Raw genomic sequence first — 14232 nt, forward strand, 5'->3', positions numbered from 1 at the left:
TGCACTTCACGACTAAATTTCCGAAAAGGCCTGAGTGACTTTTCTGTTCGTTACGTAAACAAGCGGACTGTGTTTATGATGGAGTCATTTACGAAGTTGTTCAAGGTGAGGAAGTGATTCAGGTGCATAAGAACGAAAAGACTAATGGATTAGTGACAATTAGGATATGACTGGGGTTGGACACATTTGACAAAACATTTGCGATGAAAGTCATACGCTGCTTTAAGAAAGGGTAAAAAGAGGAAAAAATAATTTGGGAACTGCCACAAAAGAATGAGTGGGTCTTTATGGGTAAAAGACTGCAATTACGAAATTGTTGATCATTCAGTCAATATGACTCGCCACTTCATCTAAAATTTTTATGATGCTAAAATGCTCAGAATATTTGATGGTAGAGAATGTGGTTCAGGATATAAAAGGGGTCTTCCCAAACTGGTCTGATCTCCTGGTCCTGTCCACAAAGTCTAAGTGTATTTGTGTAAATGAGGCACATTGGACTGATTAGGTAAAGAAATAAAAATCCATCTACCATCAACACTGTCCTGATCCAGATTAAACATTTTGTATGAAGTATAAGGTACATATATTTGTGTTAAAATGTGTGACAAAAATGAAGTACAGGTACCTGAAAACTATCCTTTAATACATTAACGAATGTTTCTTATTACATACTTTCCTCCTCTGTGACTGTGGGATTGTCTAGTGTTCATCTTGTTTTATTCTACACTCTGGCAGCGACAACATTAAAAGGATAAATAAGAACAACATGCGATCATTGTGATCCAGACTAAATGTGAACAACCTGTTGGACCCTGGTCCCTCTGACATTACTGTAGTACTACAACCAGGGTCGGACTTCCTCTTAAACCCACATTGACAGCTGAAAACCAGCAGAGGAAGTGGAGTCCTTTGCCCACGGTCTGCACGGTTAATTGATCTTGCGACTCCTTCGCGGCACTTGAAGCCTCTTTTAGCTCTTCTAGTGGATGAGATCTCTACATCTAACAGTTTCAGCCCCAGAACGGAGGCAGGCAGACAGCGGATCTGTCCGTGGAGCTCCGCAATCAGAGCTCCTCAATGTTAGACCGAGTTAACAGTTGGTTTGAGGGTTCAGGTCTACACAGCGGTGCTCCTACCCAGCAAGGGAAAGGCTGTGGGCAGGCCACAGGTGGGCTCCAGCCCCCGTAGTCCAGGTACCCCCTGCAGTCCCCCTTGAAAGCCTCGTATCCCCACTGGCAGCCCCCCTCTGAGTCCCTGTATCCCCCCTCCTCTTAGCCCCAGTTCGTTGTGATGCGTCCTGGTCTCCCGGCGGGGCATGGTCGCCATGGCAGCAGCAGCCTGCAGGGAACGGGACTCCAGGCCTGGGGGGGTGAGGGTGTTATGGTTGAGGTCCATGTTGGACAGGAGGTGGCCCAGGGAGTCCCAGCGCTGCGACGAAGGCAGGCGGATCAGGGAGGAGTAGCCCCGCTCTGGGAACATGTTGACCTGGGGAGGGGGTTTACTGGTCTCTGAGGTAAACACTGGAGCAGGATCAGGGTGGTCTCGCACAGATAGAGACGGGGGTGGTGGTGCTCGAAGAGGGGCGGGCTTCAGGTAGGTGCCCCCCCGCGGGTCCGCCAGCACCTCGCTGTACGGTGGAGGGGGGTCCTCCATCAGGACGGCCTCCTCATAGCAGGGTGGTTTCCCAAACACGTCTGTATCTGAAACATGGACACGATGAGAGAGAATTAATGAAGATGCATGAGATGACGTTAACCCTTTCCTACATACTGGTCACTACAGTGGACAGTTATTCTACGGCTGTTCTCTTGCATATTTATGGATTTTGTTGTTTTAGTTCCATTTCAGCCAACACAGTGGATGTTTATGCACCATCTCATACACTGCAGTTCATACCATTACTGTAACTTTGCTGTTCTTCATAAACCTGATCTGCACTAACATGTTTTAGAGTTAATCAGTTGCTAATTGTTTTTAGACTGTAATTAAAAGTTTTCTTAATCTAAGTTTTTGGGTTTTTTTTTGCATATTATCTCCATGAAGTGAGTAATAACTAGTATTAGAGTATGATTAAAAAAAAAAAGTGAGAAAACATCAGATTAGCTGCATGAAAAATGTTATTTCATTGTTTTCACACAGTACATCACTTTCTGATGATGGGTTTTAAATACATGTTTCTTTGCTTTAAAAATTAAACGTATGGTGTCCAGCTGAGTGAAATTTTTTTAATCGCCTTGTTTTTTCATACCTAAAGAGAAATAAAAACACTCAGGAAAAAAAAAAAAAATCTCGACTAAAGTTCAAATAATTCATGCATGAAAGGGTTAAATACACCACTATGGATGTGCACTGAAACAAGTCTATTAAACTCCTGCAACTTAAATGTACATGACAAGGGTTCAGGGGTTTTTCAGTGAATGATTAGTGATGGGGTTATTCAACAAGCAGGTGTAGAAAGACACTGAGCCCATTTACACTGACCATAGAAATCTGATAACTGGGAGTAATCAGATAATCGTAACAATCAGATCTAATGCACTTCAGAAATCTGATAATCAAAAATCCAAGGTTTTGGAGGTTTCAGTCCATTATCAGATTTCTTTCGGAGTACATACGTACATAGTGATGATGGACTTAGGTTGTATTCAGACGGACCGGAGCTTATTTCCCTGGAAAGTCCAGACTATTTTTAGGTGTGAATACAAACATGCGAATTCTGATTTGAACCAAACAAGTGAACTGAGACCATCTAGAAGAGGTGGTCTTGGTCTGTTTCTAAACGGACTCTGGGCCGGTTCACTTCTGGTGTGAATATAACCAGCCTCAAGCCCAAACAAACCAAGGAACCATGTGCCTTTTTGTGCTTGGTGAGCCACCATAACCATGTGGCATTGTGGGTAATCAGCAACACTGGAAGCAGCCGAGCTACATGGGTAACCAGAGCTAATAGCAGCAGCGAATGAGCCGTTCATGACATTTGAGATTATTTTTGTAAATTTGTGTCTGTAAAAATAGAACACATATTCCGACCTCCATGTTTGTTTTCATCAACACCCACAGTCTCTGATTCATCTGCTCCCAACTTTTCTGTCTAATGCCAGCGCAGTTTGTCACCTGTGCTTCTGTTTGCACATTTTGGTCCACTAGGAAAAAGCGCAATAAGAATGCGATCCGACCCAAACAAAAAAATAAAGTCTGCATTCTATCCAAACCAAATAAGCAGACTAAAGGACTTTATAAAGGTGAATACACCCTTAAACTTCCAGTTGTGTTTTGCTCCCGTTTGACTTTGTAACTTCTGTTCTCTATGATTTTAATTGTGTTTAAATCTTTTACATCTTCTTTTACAGATGTAAAAAAAAAAAAACAAAACAAATCAGGTTAACCTGTAAACATGCAGGAAGACACCAGAGTATTGGAGAGAAATCCAAGTGTGTTAATCTGATTTGTCATAATCAGATTACTGCTGTTATCTGATAAAACACATCACATTATCCTGTTTACATGATTACTTGAATGATAACTCCAGAAATCAGATAATGATCAGAGTATTGGTGTGCATGTGAACAGGTTCACTGTGACGGGTACAGAGTAGATATCCCACACCTGTCTTTCTTTCTGCTTTAGGACCATGGTCACAGGTCGTTAGTGATCATCAGGTGCACCTGCTCTGTCTGTCCTCACCTGTCTGTAATCAGTCAGGTAGTTTTAAAAGGAGCTGGAGTTTCCAGCTCAGGTGGCTGTGTGCTGTCCACACCTCAACATGCCCCCTTTGGACTTTTAATATTGTAGCCCCTCTTAGTTTTTGATTAGCTACTTTACATGCCTTTTGCCCCCCCCCCCCCCCCCCCCCCCCCCCCCCCCCCCCCCCCCCCCAAATCATCATTTAGCTGTGACTCCCATTCCCACATTATTAAGGCCAGCCTTATCTTTTTTTTTTTTAATCTTTAAAAGGAGTCACCCACTAAGTCAATCTAAAAGGTCCCTTTCTTGTTTTTTTTTTTTTACCTCTTTTCTTGTTTTTTGTGCTGTGTTTGTTAGTTTCCCCAATTTGCGACTCCTGTTCATCAGTTACGAACTTTGATTTTGGGGGAAACGTAACAGTGACATGAAAGGTAAACGCTGTGGACCCTTTTATAAAATTCAGTATCTTGTCAGTCTGTCTGAGTGTATGTGGGGGGTGCGGTCCATACTAGTGTGAAAACTAAACTGAAACTTAACATCCTTTCAACGCCCAACCTCTGTGCCTCTCTTAAACCAATGTGATACCATGAATTGCGTACAGATAACACGCCAATTAAAAGTGGCGTGTTATCTGTACGCATTATGAGCTTTCAGCGTGTATATTTACGCCGTGTAAAATGGCACGGCATTAGCGCAGTTAGTGGTTAGGGTTAGCAAGTAGTGGGATTAGTGGTTAGGGTTAGGGGCTAGTGCGGTTAGGGTTAGCAATTAGCACATTGACACGACATCAAATGGCGTTAAATAACACACAAAAGGATGAAAATGCGTACATATAGCACGCCAAATGCAATAAACTAGCATCACATACAACGCGATTTCATGAGATCAGTCTGCTCATACAGCGGATCTGGTATGAAATTGTCACAACTTCTAGCCTGTATCCACTGGACCCCCTCCACTGTTCTACGGGTCCCCCCACAAATACTGGGCCCCATGAATCTGTCATGTTTACCCCCCCCTTATTGGCACCCCAGTATATAGTCCTAACGATGTGTCCAATTTTACCGACAACACAGCAGCTGACATGGGTACACACATCCCTAAAGGAGACGGGAGATAGTTTATGCAAAATATGTCTGAGTGTTGGTCTGTAGACATGTTCTCTGCAGATCCAGATGGACAGAGTACAAGATGAAGTGTGCAGACAGTAGCACAGCGTGAAAACAACCATAGAACAAAGAGACGGCCAAAACCACCAAATTACAACAAACCTCATCACAGCAACACTTCGTAGATCCCTGCGCTCGCTTCATTTCTGTCATTTCCAACTGCGGTTCGAGCCCATGTGGTCAGACAGACAGAAGGCTTCGAGTTCATCTGAGATCAGTTACTTTGTTATGAAATGAAAACAGAGTGGTGATGGATGCTGTGTGCTCTGAACCAAAGATGAAAAAGACCATCCAGACCGTAAATGAGTCCAGTCACCAGGGTCTGTCATAGTCTGGGGTGTTAAAGTGTAAAGTTCAAAGGTCATTCCCACTTCTGTGATGCTCGACAGTGCAGTGAGAGTTTGAAGCAACACAAGCTTCCTTCCAGTTTTCCAGGAACACTCATGCATAATCAAGGTGTTTGCTCTTTATCCAAACAAAAATTCAAGACTTTTTCACCTTAAATTTGTTTTTTTGTTTTTTTTTTTATACTTAATGCCATTAAAAACGCACGGTCCAAACACGTCGTAATTTCCAGAAAATGATTTGCTCAGGTGCCTATTTTGTACATGTTGCTCCCCAGATGAGTAACACAGTTAACAGCTGTATCGTTTTTTTGCCTTACTGATACATGTAATGTCGGCGTTTGGACTAATTCCTTAATGTTGGACATTAAGTTGAATCTCTTGTACAGAGTCATGCTTGATTGGTCACTGTAGGTGTGGTCAATAGCTGATATAAAGGCAGGAAAGAAAACGCCCAAGTGTTTTTGCTCAAAATGCCATGACTGCCACAACAGAGAGAACGTGATATCATGAAATGCATACAGATAATTTGCCACTTTTAATTGCCGTGTTATCTGTACACACTATAGGGTTTCCGTGTGTATATTTACACTGCGTAAAATAACACACCATTAGCGCGATTAGGGTTAGCAATTAGCGTGATTAGCGGCTAGTGCGCTGACACACCATCAAATGGCAATAAATAATATGCGAAAGGATGAAAAGGCGAATGTATAAACTGGTGCCACATTCAACACGATTTCATGAGATCAGTCTGGAGACAACGTGCCATTGGCATGGTACGAGCAGGTCTGAGCCATGGTGAAGTCACTCGCTGTCTGTGCTGTCATCGCAGTACAATCAGTCGTCTGAGTACCAGGTCGGATCACATCCCTCAGGACCGGATCATGAGACTTAGTTCCATGCGTCGTCACTGCACTGCTTGTTTGGAAGCCAGAGGTGAACACACCCCATATTTGAATGACGATAGAGCCCGACCGGGGCCAATGCCCATACCGATATCGGGGGCTTAAAAAAAGCAGATATCCAATATATCGACCAATATCCAATATTGGCCGAGATATGAAATAAAAACACTGATCTACACAGGATATAATCATCTTATATCAGATAATTGTGGACAGGTGGATAAGCAGTTGCATAAATGTTTGTTTATCTCACAAATATAATTTACACAACTTTCAAATGCAAACTACGCAATCACAAAAATAATTGGAGCAACAAATATGACTGACCACACAATTATGTTTTCACTCACAAATTTTGATGTGTCTGCCTCACAGCACTACAACTTCTTATGTGGACTAAGGACTAAACTGAGCATGTGCAGAGTGAATTAGGTGAGTCCTAAGTTGTTCCTGATTGGAGCAATTGCAAGAGTTACAACTGACCCGTGTTACAACTGTCCCCAGTCTCCCCTACACTATTAACACCCAGGCCTGCTGGCAGAATGAAACTGTGGTAGAGAGGAAGTGCACAGACATGGGTGTGTGTGTGGGGGGGTGAATACTTCATAAGACGGGGGGGGGGGCTGTGATTTTCATTTTCGGAGCAGGGGGTAGCGGTCCATGCTCATGATTTTCGCCAGGGTGGGGGGTCAAAGTGGGGGGGATAAGCAGTCCATCCTTGTCAGAGTGTGCGACCGGGGGGGGGTGTAGCGCCGTGATTGTGTGTGTGTGTGTGTGGGGGTGATAGCATCATTGTCCGAGCAGGAGTGAAAGTGAAACTAACTCGCTTTAAAGTTCCTTTTATTCTCCGGGCAACACACACACACACACACACACACGCACAGGAGCAGCGAGTGACAGAATCTCTACACAGCAAAAAAAAGTTAATGTATCGGCTACATATTGGCCGATGTTGATTAATTGGTGATATGCTTTAATCGGTCGGGCTCTAAATGATGACACTTTAAATTTCTGAGTACCTGTATTCAGTAACTGCATAAACCGGTTAAGCTGATCACAGTTGGTCCACAATTCATTCTGTAATGACCAATGCTTCCCTCTTTAATCCTTTAACGTCAAACGTATCATGTTTGATACAAGAGTTTTGAAGCCTTCTACATGATCAGTGTGATATTTTTTTTTTTTTCTTGAAAAACCTGATGTATACAATTGGATACATGCAATACACAGATAATCCGACCAGGTGGGAGGAGTTGGTTCACCAGAGGCCTTTCCAGTGTCACTACAAGACTGTCATTAATGAGGAAGGAGGTGGAACTTTGACAATTTAGAAAAGAGATTACCAATTTGTTAGACATGTTTGTGTTACATTATGTTTTTGTTTGTTCAAAAATAATAAAATTTGAGCATTGAGACCCAATGTATCAAATATGATACAAAATTGAAACTCATACATGGAAATTGATTTTGAAAACTTTTTTTGGTTGTTCAGAAGGACCAATAAAGGCTCCAGTTTCAAAGAACTGGAATTTTATGTCAGTGATTCAATGGTTCAGGCTTTACAGAGTTAATACGAAGGTAACCCCAAACCAATTAATTTAATATATCTTCAAATATACATATTATTACCTGTGCGTTTTTAAAGGCGCTAAAAATATATTTACTACTTGGAATTTTTTTTTTTTTTTTTTTTTTTTGGAACTTGCGGGTAAGGAACCAAATATAGTAACTCCATTGACCTTGATTTTCTTCATAAAAATTTCACAAGTAATAAAGTCTTGTTTTGTCCTCCAACAACACACTAAGGTTTAAATGTTGAATTTAAGTTTCTATGAGTGTCTTAATAAAGAGTTAATAAACCTCTTTACAGTTTAATATTTGGGGTTGTTCTGCAGGGTTGTGGTACTGTTTCAACACCATGACCGTCCTTGAAATAAGTTGGCTGCAATGAGTGAGTAAACATCTGTGTATAAAAATGTTTAAATTAGTGTGAATTAGCCATAATTTTCATATGAGCAAAATCCCCGGGAGACAGAGCTAAAATTAGGTTAATTAGGGTGGTGCCATATCAAAACTAACCTTTTGTACCAACAAGTATAGACCTTTTTATAAACATTCATAAAGCAGCGCGACATGTTTCTCTTTCAATGAAGCCAATGAACTGAATCCTACAGAATAAAGCACAAAGCCAAGCTCCAGAATGGAAGCCTGTCTGTGTTGCATCCACACAAAGACACGCTTCATTTTCAGGTCACAGGCCAAACAATTGTAATTAACACCAGCCTGCAGTGAAACATGTGACACTGTTCTCAGCGGAGGAAACAAAAACCATCACAGCACATTTGGTCTGAAATATCTCCTCCTTTTCCTCCTTCCATCCTCTCTTTCAGCACAGTTTATCCTCTTTTTATTTCACTCCATCTCTCTTGCTCTGTATGAAAAGAAAAGGAAAATGTAGTGCAGCAGGTTGTGCAGCAATAATAAAACACTTTTTCTCATTTAGACAATTGATTTATTGAAGAATCTGCCTGTGGTTTAATGTGTTAGCATCTTCAACTTTTGGTCTTAGTAGAAAAACAAATTGACTTTTGCTAAATAGGTATTAATAAGCAGTGTTAGGAGTAGGGATGGGAATCGAGAACCGGTTCTTTTTGAGAACCGGTTCCCAGTAGCTTGATTCCTTGGAATGGTTTGCCTGCCTGCTTAACGATTCTGCTTATCGATTCCGTCTTCATTGTGCATGCGCGATGACGTCACACGTATACTGCATTGTTTTGGTCAGAACGTAGCCAACATGGCGCTGAGGTAGAAAAGGTCTAAAAAGATGACACCAGGTCCACTTACTTGGAACACTCTCAAAGCTTCCATGTCTTCAAAAGGGTGGAATACCTTTAATATCCTCAAACATTTGTCCACAGCATGTGAATCATTTACAGAAATGTCACATATTTGATACGATACTTAGCGGCGCTTGTGAATGTAGCGGCAGAATGAACGCTGTTCCGGTTCCGGTGTGGGCAACAAATGTCGTAACTTCTCGAATACAAGTTTCCGAAGGTAAGAAGGGAAAGGAGATGAGGTGCACAACAACGGGAGACGAGCCGAGCCGAGTCGAACCGGTTCCACGTAGTAGAAATGCGGCAATAGAGGAATTAGTAAAGTCTTTAGTTTCACTTTCACTGTACGCTGTACGCTTGACTCGTGACCCCATTTTAACATTGCAAATTTCTGGCGACCCCAGACATTTTTCTGCTAAAACTAATTTGTTTTTGATCATGTAATAGTTTACTATGCTATGTTGCAAATAAATGTTAATTTTAGATGACATTTAGGCTATGTAATGTGTATAATGCACCTTTTTGGTGTCGGCTTCTCAGTTTCTCTTAGAGTTCTCTCTTAGCGGGTGAAGAAATCTTTCCATTCTCTGTTCGGTTCAGTCTTCTGACTGACTGACTGACTGTATCTGGGCAGGTTGAAGCGTAGTAATGCATGTGGTCACATGATTGAGTCAATCAAGATATGGTGATATACATGTGGTGTTTTAATTATAATGAAATATATATTGAATAATTAAATATTTTGTATTCTTTTTTTTTTTTTTTTTCATCAATTCCCAGACATTTCAGGTGACTCCACGGTTGGAAAAACACTGGTTTAGGGAATAACTGCAGATGTCTGAATATGCAGCCTTTGTGCCATATTTTTAGTTTTTCTCTTTTTTTTTTGTGCAAAATTATTTCTTCCAAGGCAAAGGAAAGATGAAGAAACCTCATGATTACTCATCACAATACAATCTGCTCCCCCTTTGACTGTGCTGTACGTTTATTGAAAATTAAAGCAGAGCCAGTGTTCTGTTTTTTTAGCTTCCTCTGCATGTCTGTTCAATAACAGCACTCATTTGAGGTTATGACAGAAGCAGACTGTTGGATTAAACATATCAAAACGCAAATAAACATCAGGACGACGACAGCTGCCTTGTTTTTCCATAAAAGTTAAAATTCTAAATGAAACAGTCATTCTTCTGGTGTGTACAGTTGCCTTTTGTTCATTTTCTGCAAACGATGAACAAACTAAAAGCCTGATAAGATCATTTCTGACACAAACCGCTCAGATTTCTTGCTCGTAGCTAATTGAGACCTCCACACCTGCTGCTCATTCCAAGCCTGAGCACAAACCTGATGCTGTTGGTGAAATATCACAAATATCTGACCATTTAGAAACTTTAGCAGAAACAGCTGAGCAGGTTTTCAGCTGTTTTAGTACGAGGAGGCATGACTCATCCACAACATCCTGACGCTCCAAACTGAGGAGACCATTTCTGCGCGGAAATGTGAGGAGATAAACTGTGGCATTTCAGTGAGTTAACTGCAGATGTGGCAAAGTCCATACACACCGGAAAAACTCTAAATCTTACCAAGTGTATTTTTCTCATTTCTTGTCCAAATATCTCATCACACTTAAAATAAGACGTAATCGCCCAAAGAGTAACTTTACAGTGAGATATAAGAACTGATTTTTAGCCAACAGATCTGGAAAATTTTACTTTAAAAATCTTACCAAGATCATTTTCATTTGTTCCACTGGCAGATTTTAGTTTTTTTGCTTAATCCAAGCAAAAAAGCTGCAACTACACCCTGAAAATGTCAACTTTTCACACATATCTTTATATTTTTCAACTTTTTTTGTCAGGATTTTGTCATTTTAACACCACAAGGGGCATCCTCGTGTGCACATGTTGCATCAAAACAACTACTGCAAAGGCACCATCACTGTATCCTGCACTTATCATTTTTTTTTTTTTAATTTGCACATTGTAAACAAAAGAAAATTACAAGACTAGCATCTGTCTCCCAGGTGTGCCTAAAATGCACTATTTCTTCCATTTGATCTGTATGATTAGGGCTGACCTTGATTTACAAAAATAAAATCAAATTAGAGCAGAAAAATAAATCAATATATAATATTTAATAGTTTGATTTATAGGTGTGCATTTTACGCACACTTGGTGACAGATGCTAGTATTTTTGAATATTTGACCTAGCGCCAAAAATAATAATACAAATTAACCGATGTTGGAGTTACTCATTGACATATGCAAGGCTGCAAAAATCAAATATGTAATCCACTTTTTATGTAGTATATTGAAGAAAATTTCTTTTTGTTTGTTTTTTGCATCCAAAAAAATGGCTTGTTTACATTACAAACACGGCATTTAAAGGGTTAAAAAATGTGACAGTTATTGAGTATTTGGTATTTTTATTTACGGCTCTAGTTGATGAAACAGAAAAAAGTGTAAAAGAATTAAAAACAAACTGAATGAAAAAATTTTTGACATTATTCCTATTGGGTGCTTAGAAAGGGCCTTGCTGGATGGGATACCGAAGGGTTAATCCACGAATTCTATCAATACATGTAAATAACTGGTGTAAAATAGTTATTCCTCTTTTCATGGTCATCAGATATGACCCATTTGGACATTCAGAGGCTCCGTAGTTACCGTGGAAACACCGTCATCTTCTACAACACTGATTCACCAGTAAAACCCTTGGAGTTGGATCAATGACAGTGGATGGACACACTGGGATTATGTTCAGTTAAATCTGATACATATGATATTTTGCAATGCAACTTCGGTCTGAACAGCCAGGTCGCATTTATCTGACCTTTTACGTCATTGAAATGCAACAAATGTCACAATTCTGCATCCCAGGAGTGTTACTTCCATGGTCATGTATTACGTCAGGACCTCTTTTGCACATGCAGGTCATTTCAAGGTCGCATTCAGTTCAAACTCAAAACCGATGGAAGTCGCATTTAATGTGTAATATGAACAAACACACAAAAAAATCTGATTTCACCCAAAAATCTGAATTGTGCATTAAGACCTGCTGTCTCTGTGTAGCCTAATTCTATCAATACATGTAAGTAATTGGTGTAAAATACAGTTCTTCATCTTTTCATCGTCATCAGATATGACCCATTTGGACGTTCAGAGGCTCCGTAGTTACCGTGGAAACACCGTCATCTTCTACAACATTGATTCACCAGTAAAACCCATGGAGTTGGATCAATGACAGTGGATGGACACAATGGGTTTATGTTCAGTTGATGATATTGTTGCTGGAAAAAGTCACTTTCATCAGTTTTCTTTGTTTCTGATAAAACAACTCAAGTTTAACCTGAGCTTTTATAACAAAAAAAAAAAAAATCTACACGAGCAGTGAATTAAATATAGGAAAATACATGATTTACACTGAAAAAAACGCAAAGGCACTGGGTCTTTATATGGGTTAACAGTCACATAATAACAGTCACATAATCAGCCTGAATAGCTCTGGATTGGACCGTGAATGAATGTTTGTCTGTAATATGGACATGTCGTCAGTTCATTGCAGATATAAACATACGTACCCCGCCTTAACTCAATATTATCCAGAATCAGCTGCAGCCTCCCCACTGAAAACATATAAGCGAATGAGCAATTCCTGACAAATGTAATAAGAGTTACATACCAAACCCCCAAAATATGACTGGAACTGCAGATATGTGGTCAAATATAGGGAGTTAAAGAAAAAAATAAACAATTACAAAAATGGCTGATACACAAATCATGTAAACTCATTATTTATGTGGATAAAGTCCCATGTCTGACTATTACATTATCTGAGAATATTGGAATATCCAGACTACAATAGGACTCAGGAAAGGAAAGATTAGTAAATATTTTAAAATGTTTGTAGTTATTTAGAACATTTTAATTTATTAAAGATTATAATGTAAAGTGTGTCTCTTAAGCTGAGGACTGCTTCTGGGGTGTCCTATTACAAAATGTATCTTGTAAATGAATTGTCGATTTTAACTGTTGTAATAAATTGATTGATTGAAATGGAAACTCTATTAAAGTACAGTAGCTAATGTTTTAATAAGTTTTTATAGTTATATAGTTTTTGTACAATAGTTTTAATTCCTTTTTTTTTTTTTTTTTTTTTTTGCACTATATTTTTGCAAGTACACTGTCTTTCTTGCACTTTATTCTGTTGCTGCCTTGACCATTGACTTTTCCTGTTGTGGGATCAATAAAGTCTGATCTACAGTAGATGTATTTGTACTTCACTACTTCCACTTCTGGTCATAAATGTCCTGAATCTCTGAGCTGTACTGAGAACATTTCTGCATGGAAATGTGAATATTTCTTATTCCAACTTTTCATTATCAGCACATTTTTTTTATTTTGAGGATTTTGACAAACCCGTCTGGATATATTGTACTGCAGAGAAAATAAACCACAAATGGCACATTTTGGGGAGAGAACATCAAGCCTGCAGAGAAAACTTATCTCCAGCAGCATTTTTAAAATACCTCTGGCCTGACAGAAAGCCCCGGGGCGTTAATGTAAGCCTTTAAAGTCAATATCTGAATGTATTTCAGTGTAAAGAAACAGATATTTGGTCTGTTGGAGATCCCTGAGGCTACAAATATCAGCAGAGAAGCTGTGGAGTTGGACGAGCTGAACGCAGGCTCTATTTCCAGGCCGATGAGCCAACAGATCTTGATCGATATCTGTCGAAATGTTGCACAACTTCTTCTGCTTCTCTGAAAGGCATCACCTGAAACATTACAGGTTTATGCACAGACTGGAAAAAGAAGTTTCAAAGCCATTCTGCACTTTAGACAAGTATTACAACAGGGGCTGCACGATATAGGACAAAACTGACACTGATTTGCCCTTAGTTGTTAGACAGGCTCAGTCTGCCTGTCTTTAAATCACGTCTAAAAACGCACTTTTTCTCATTGGCTTTTAATCAACATGTCTGTTTTTTTATGCTGTTTTTTATCAGATTTTAATTTGTCTTTGTTTTTATGATGGTTGTATTTTGTTCTTAACCTGCTTTATACCCTGTGTTATCACTAGTTTTACTTACTTATTTACTTATTTAACCCTTTCATGCATGAATTGTGAGAACTTGAGTCCAGATTTATTTTTTGAGTGTTTTTATTCCTCCTTAGCCATGAAAAAAACAATGTGATTGAGTTTTTTTTTTCTATGGAGTTACAAAAATATCCATACATTTAATATTTGAAGTAAAGAAACGTGTTTAAAACCAAATATCAGAAAGTGATATGAAA

At 39.5% G+C, this 14232-nt stretch overlaps 1 protein-coding gene across 1 annotated transcript in view; it reads right to left on the reverse strand.

Moving 5' to 3' along the window:
• Positions 1 to 396: 396 nt before the first annotated feature.
• Positions 397 to 14232, reverse strand: part of prr7 (proline rich 7 (synaptic)) — a 33658-nt gene continuing 19822 nt past the window's right edge. The window contains exon 2 of the mRNA XM_030154447.1: positions 397 to 1700. Coding sequence (XP_030010307.1) covers positions 1117 to 1700 — 584 coding nt within the window. The 3' untranslated portion in view covers positions 397 to 1116. The remainder of the gene's footprint in view (positions 1701 to 14232) is intronic.

Source organism: Sphaeramia orbicularis, chromosome 14 (assembly GCF_902148855.1).
Source record: "Sphaeramia orbicularis chromosome 14, fSphaOr1.1, whole genome shotgun sequence".
Taxonomy (NCBI): domain Eukaryota; kingdom Metazoa; phylum Chordata; class Actinopteri; order Kurtiformes; family Apogonidae; genus Sphaeramia; species Sphaeramia orbicularis.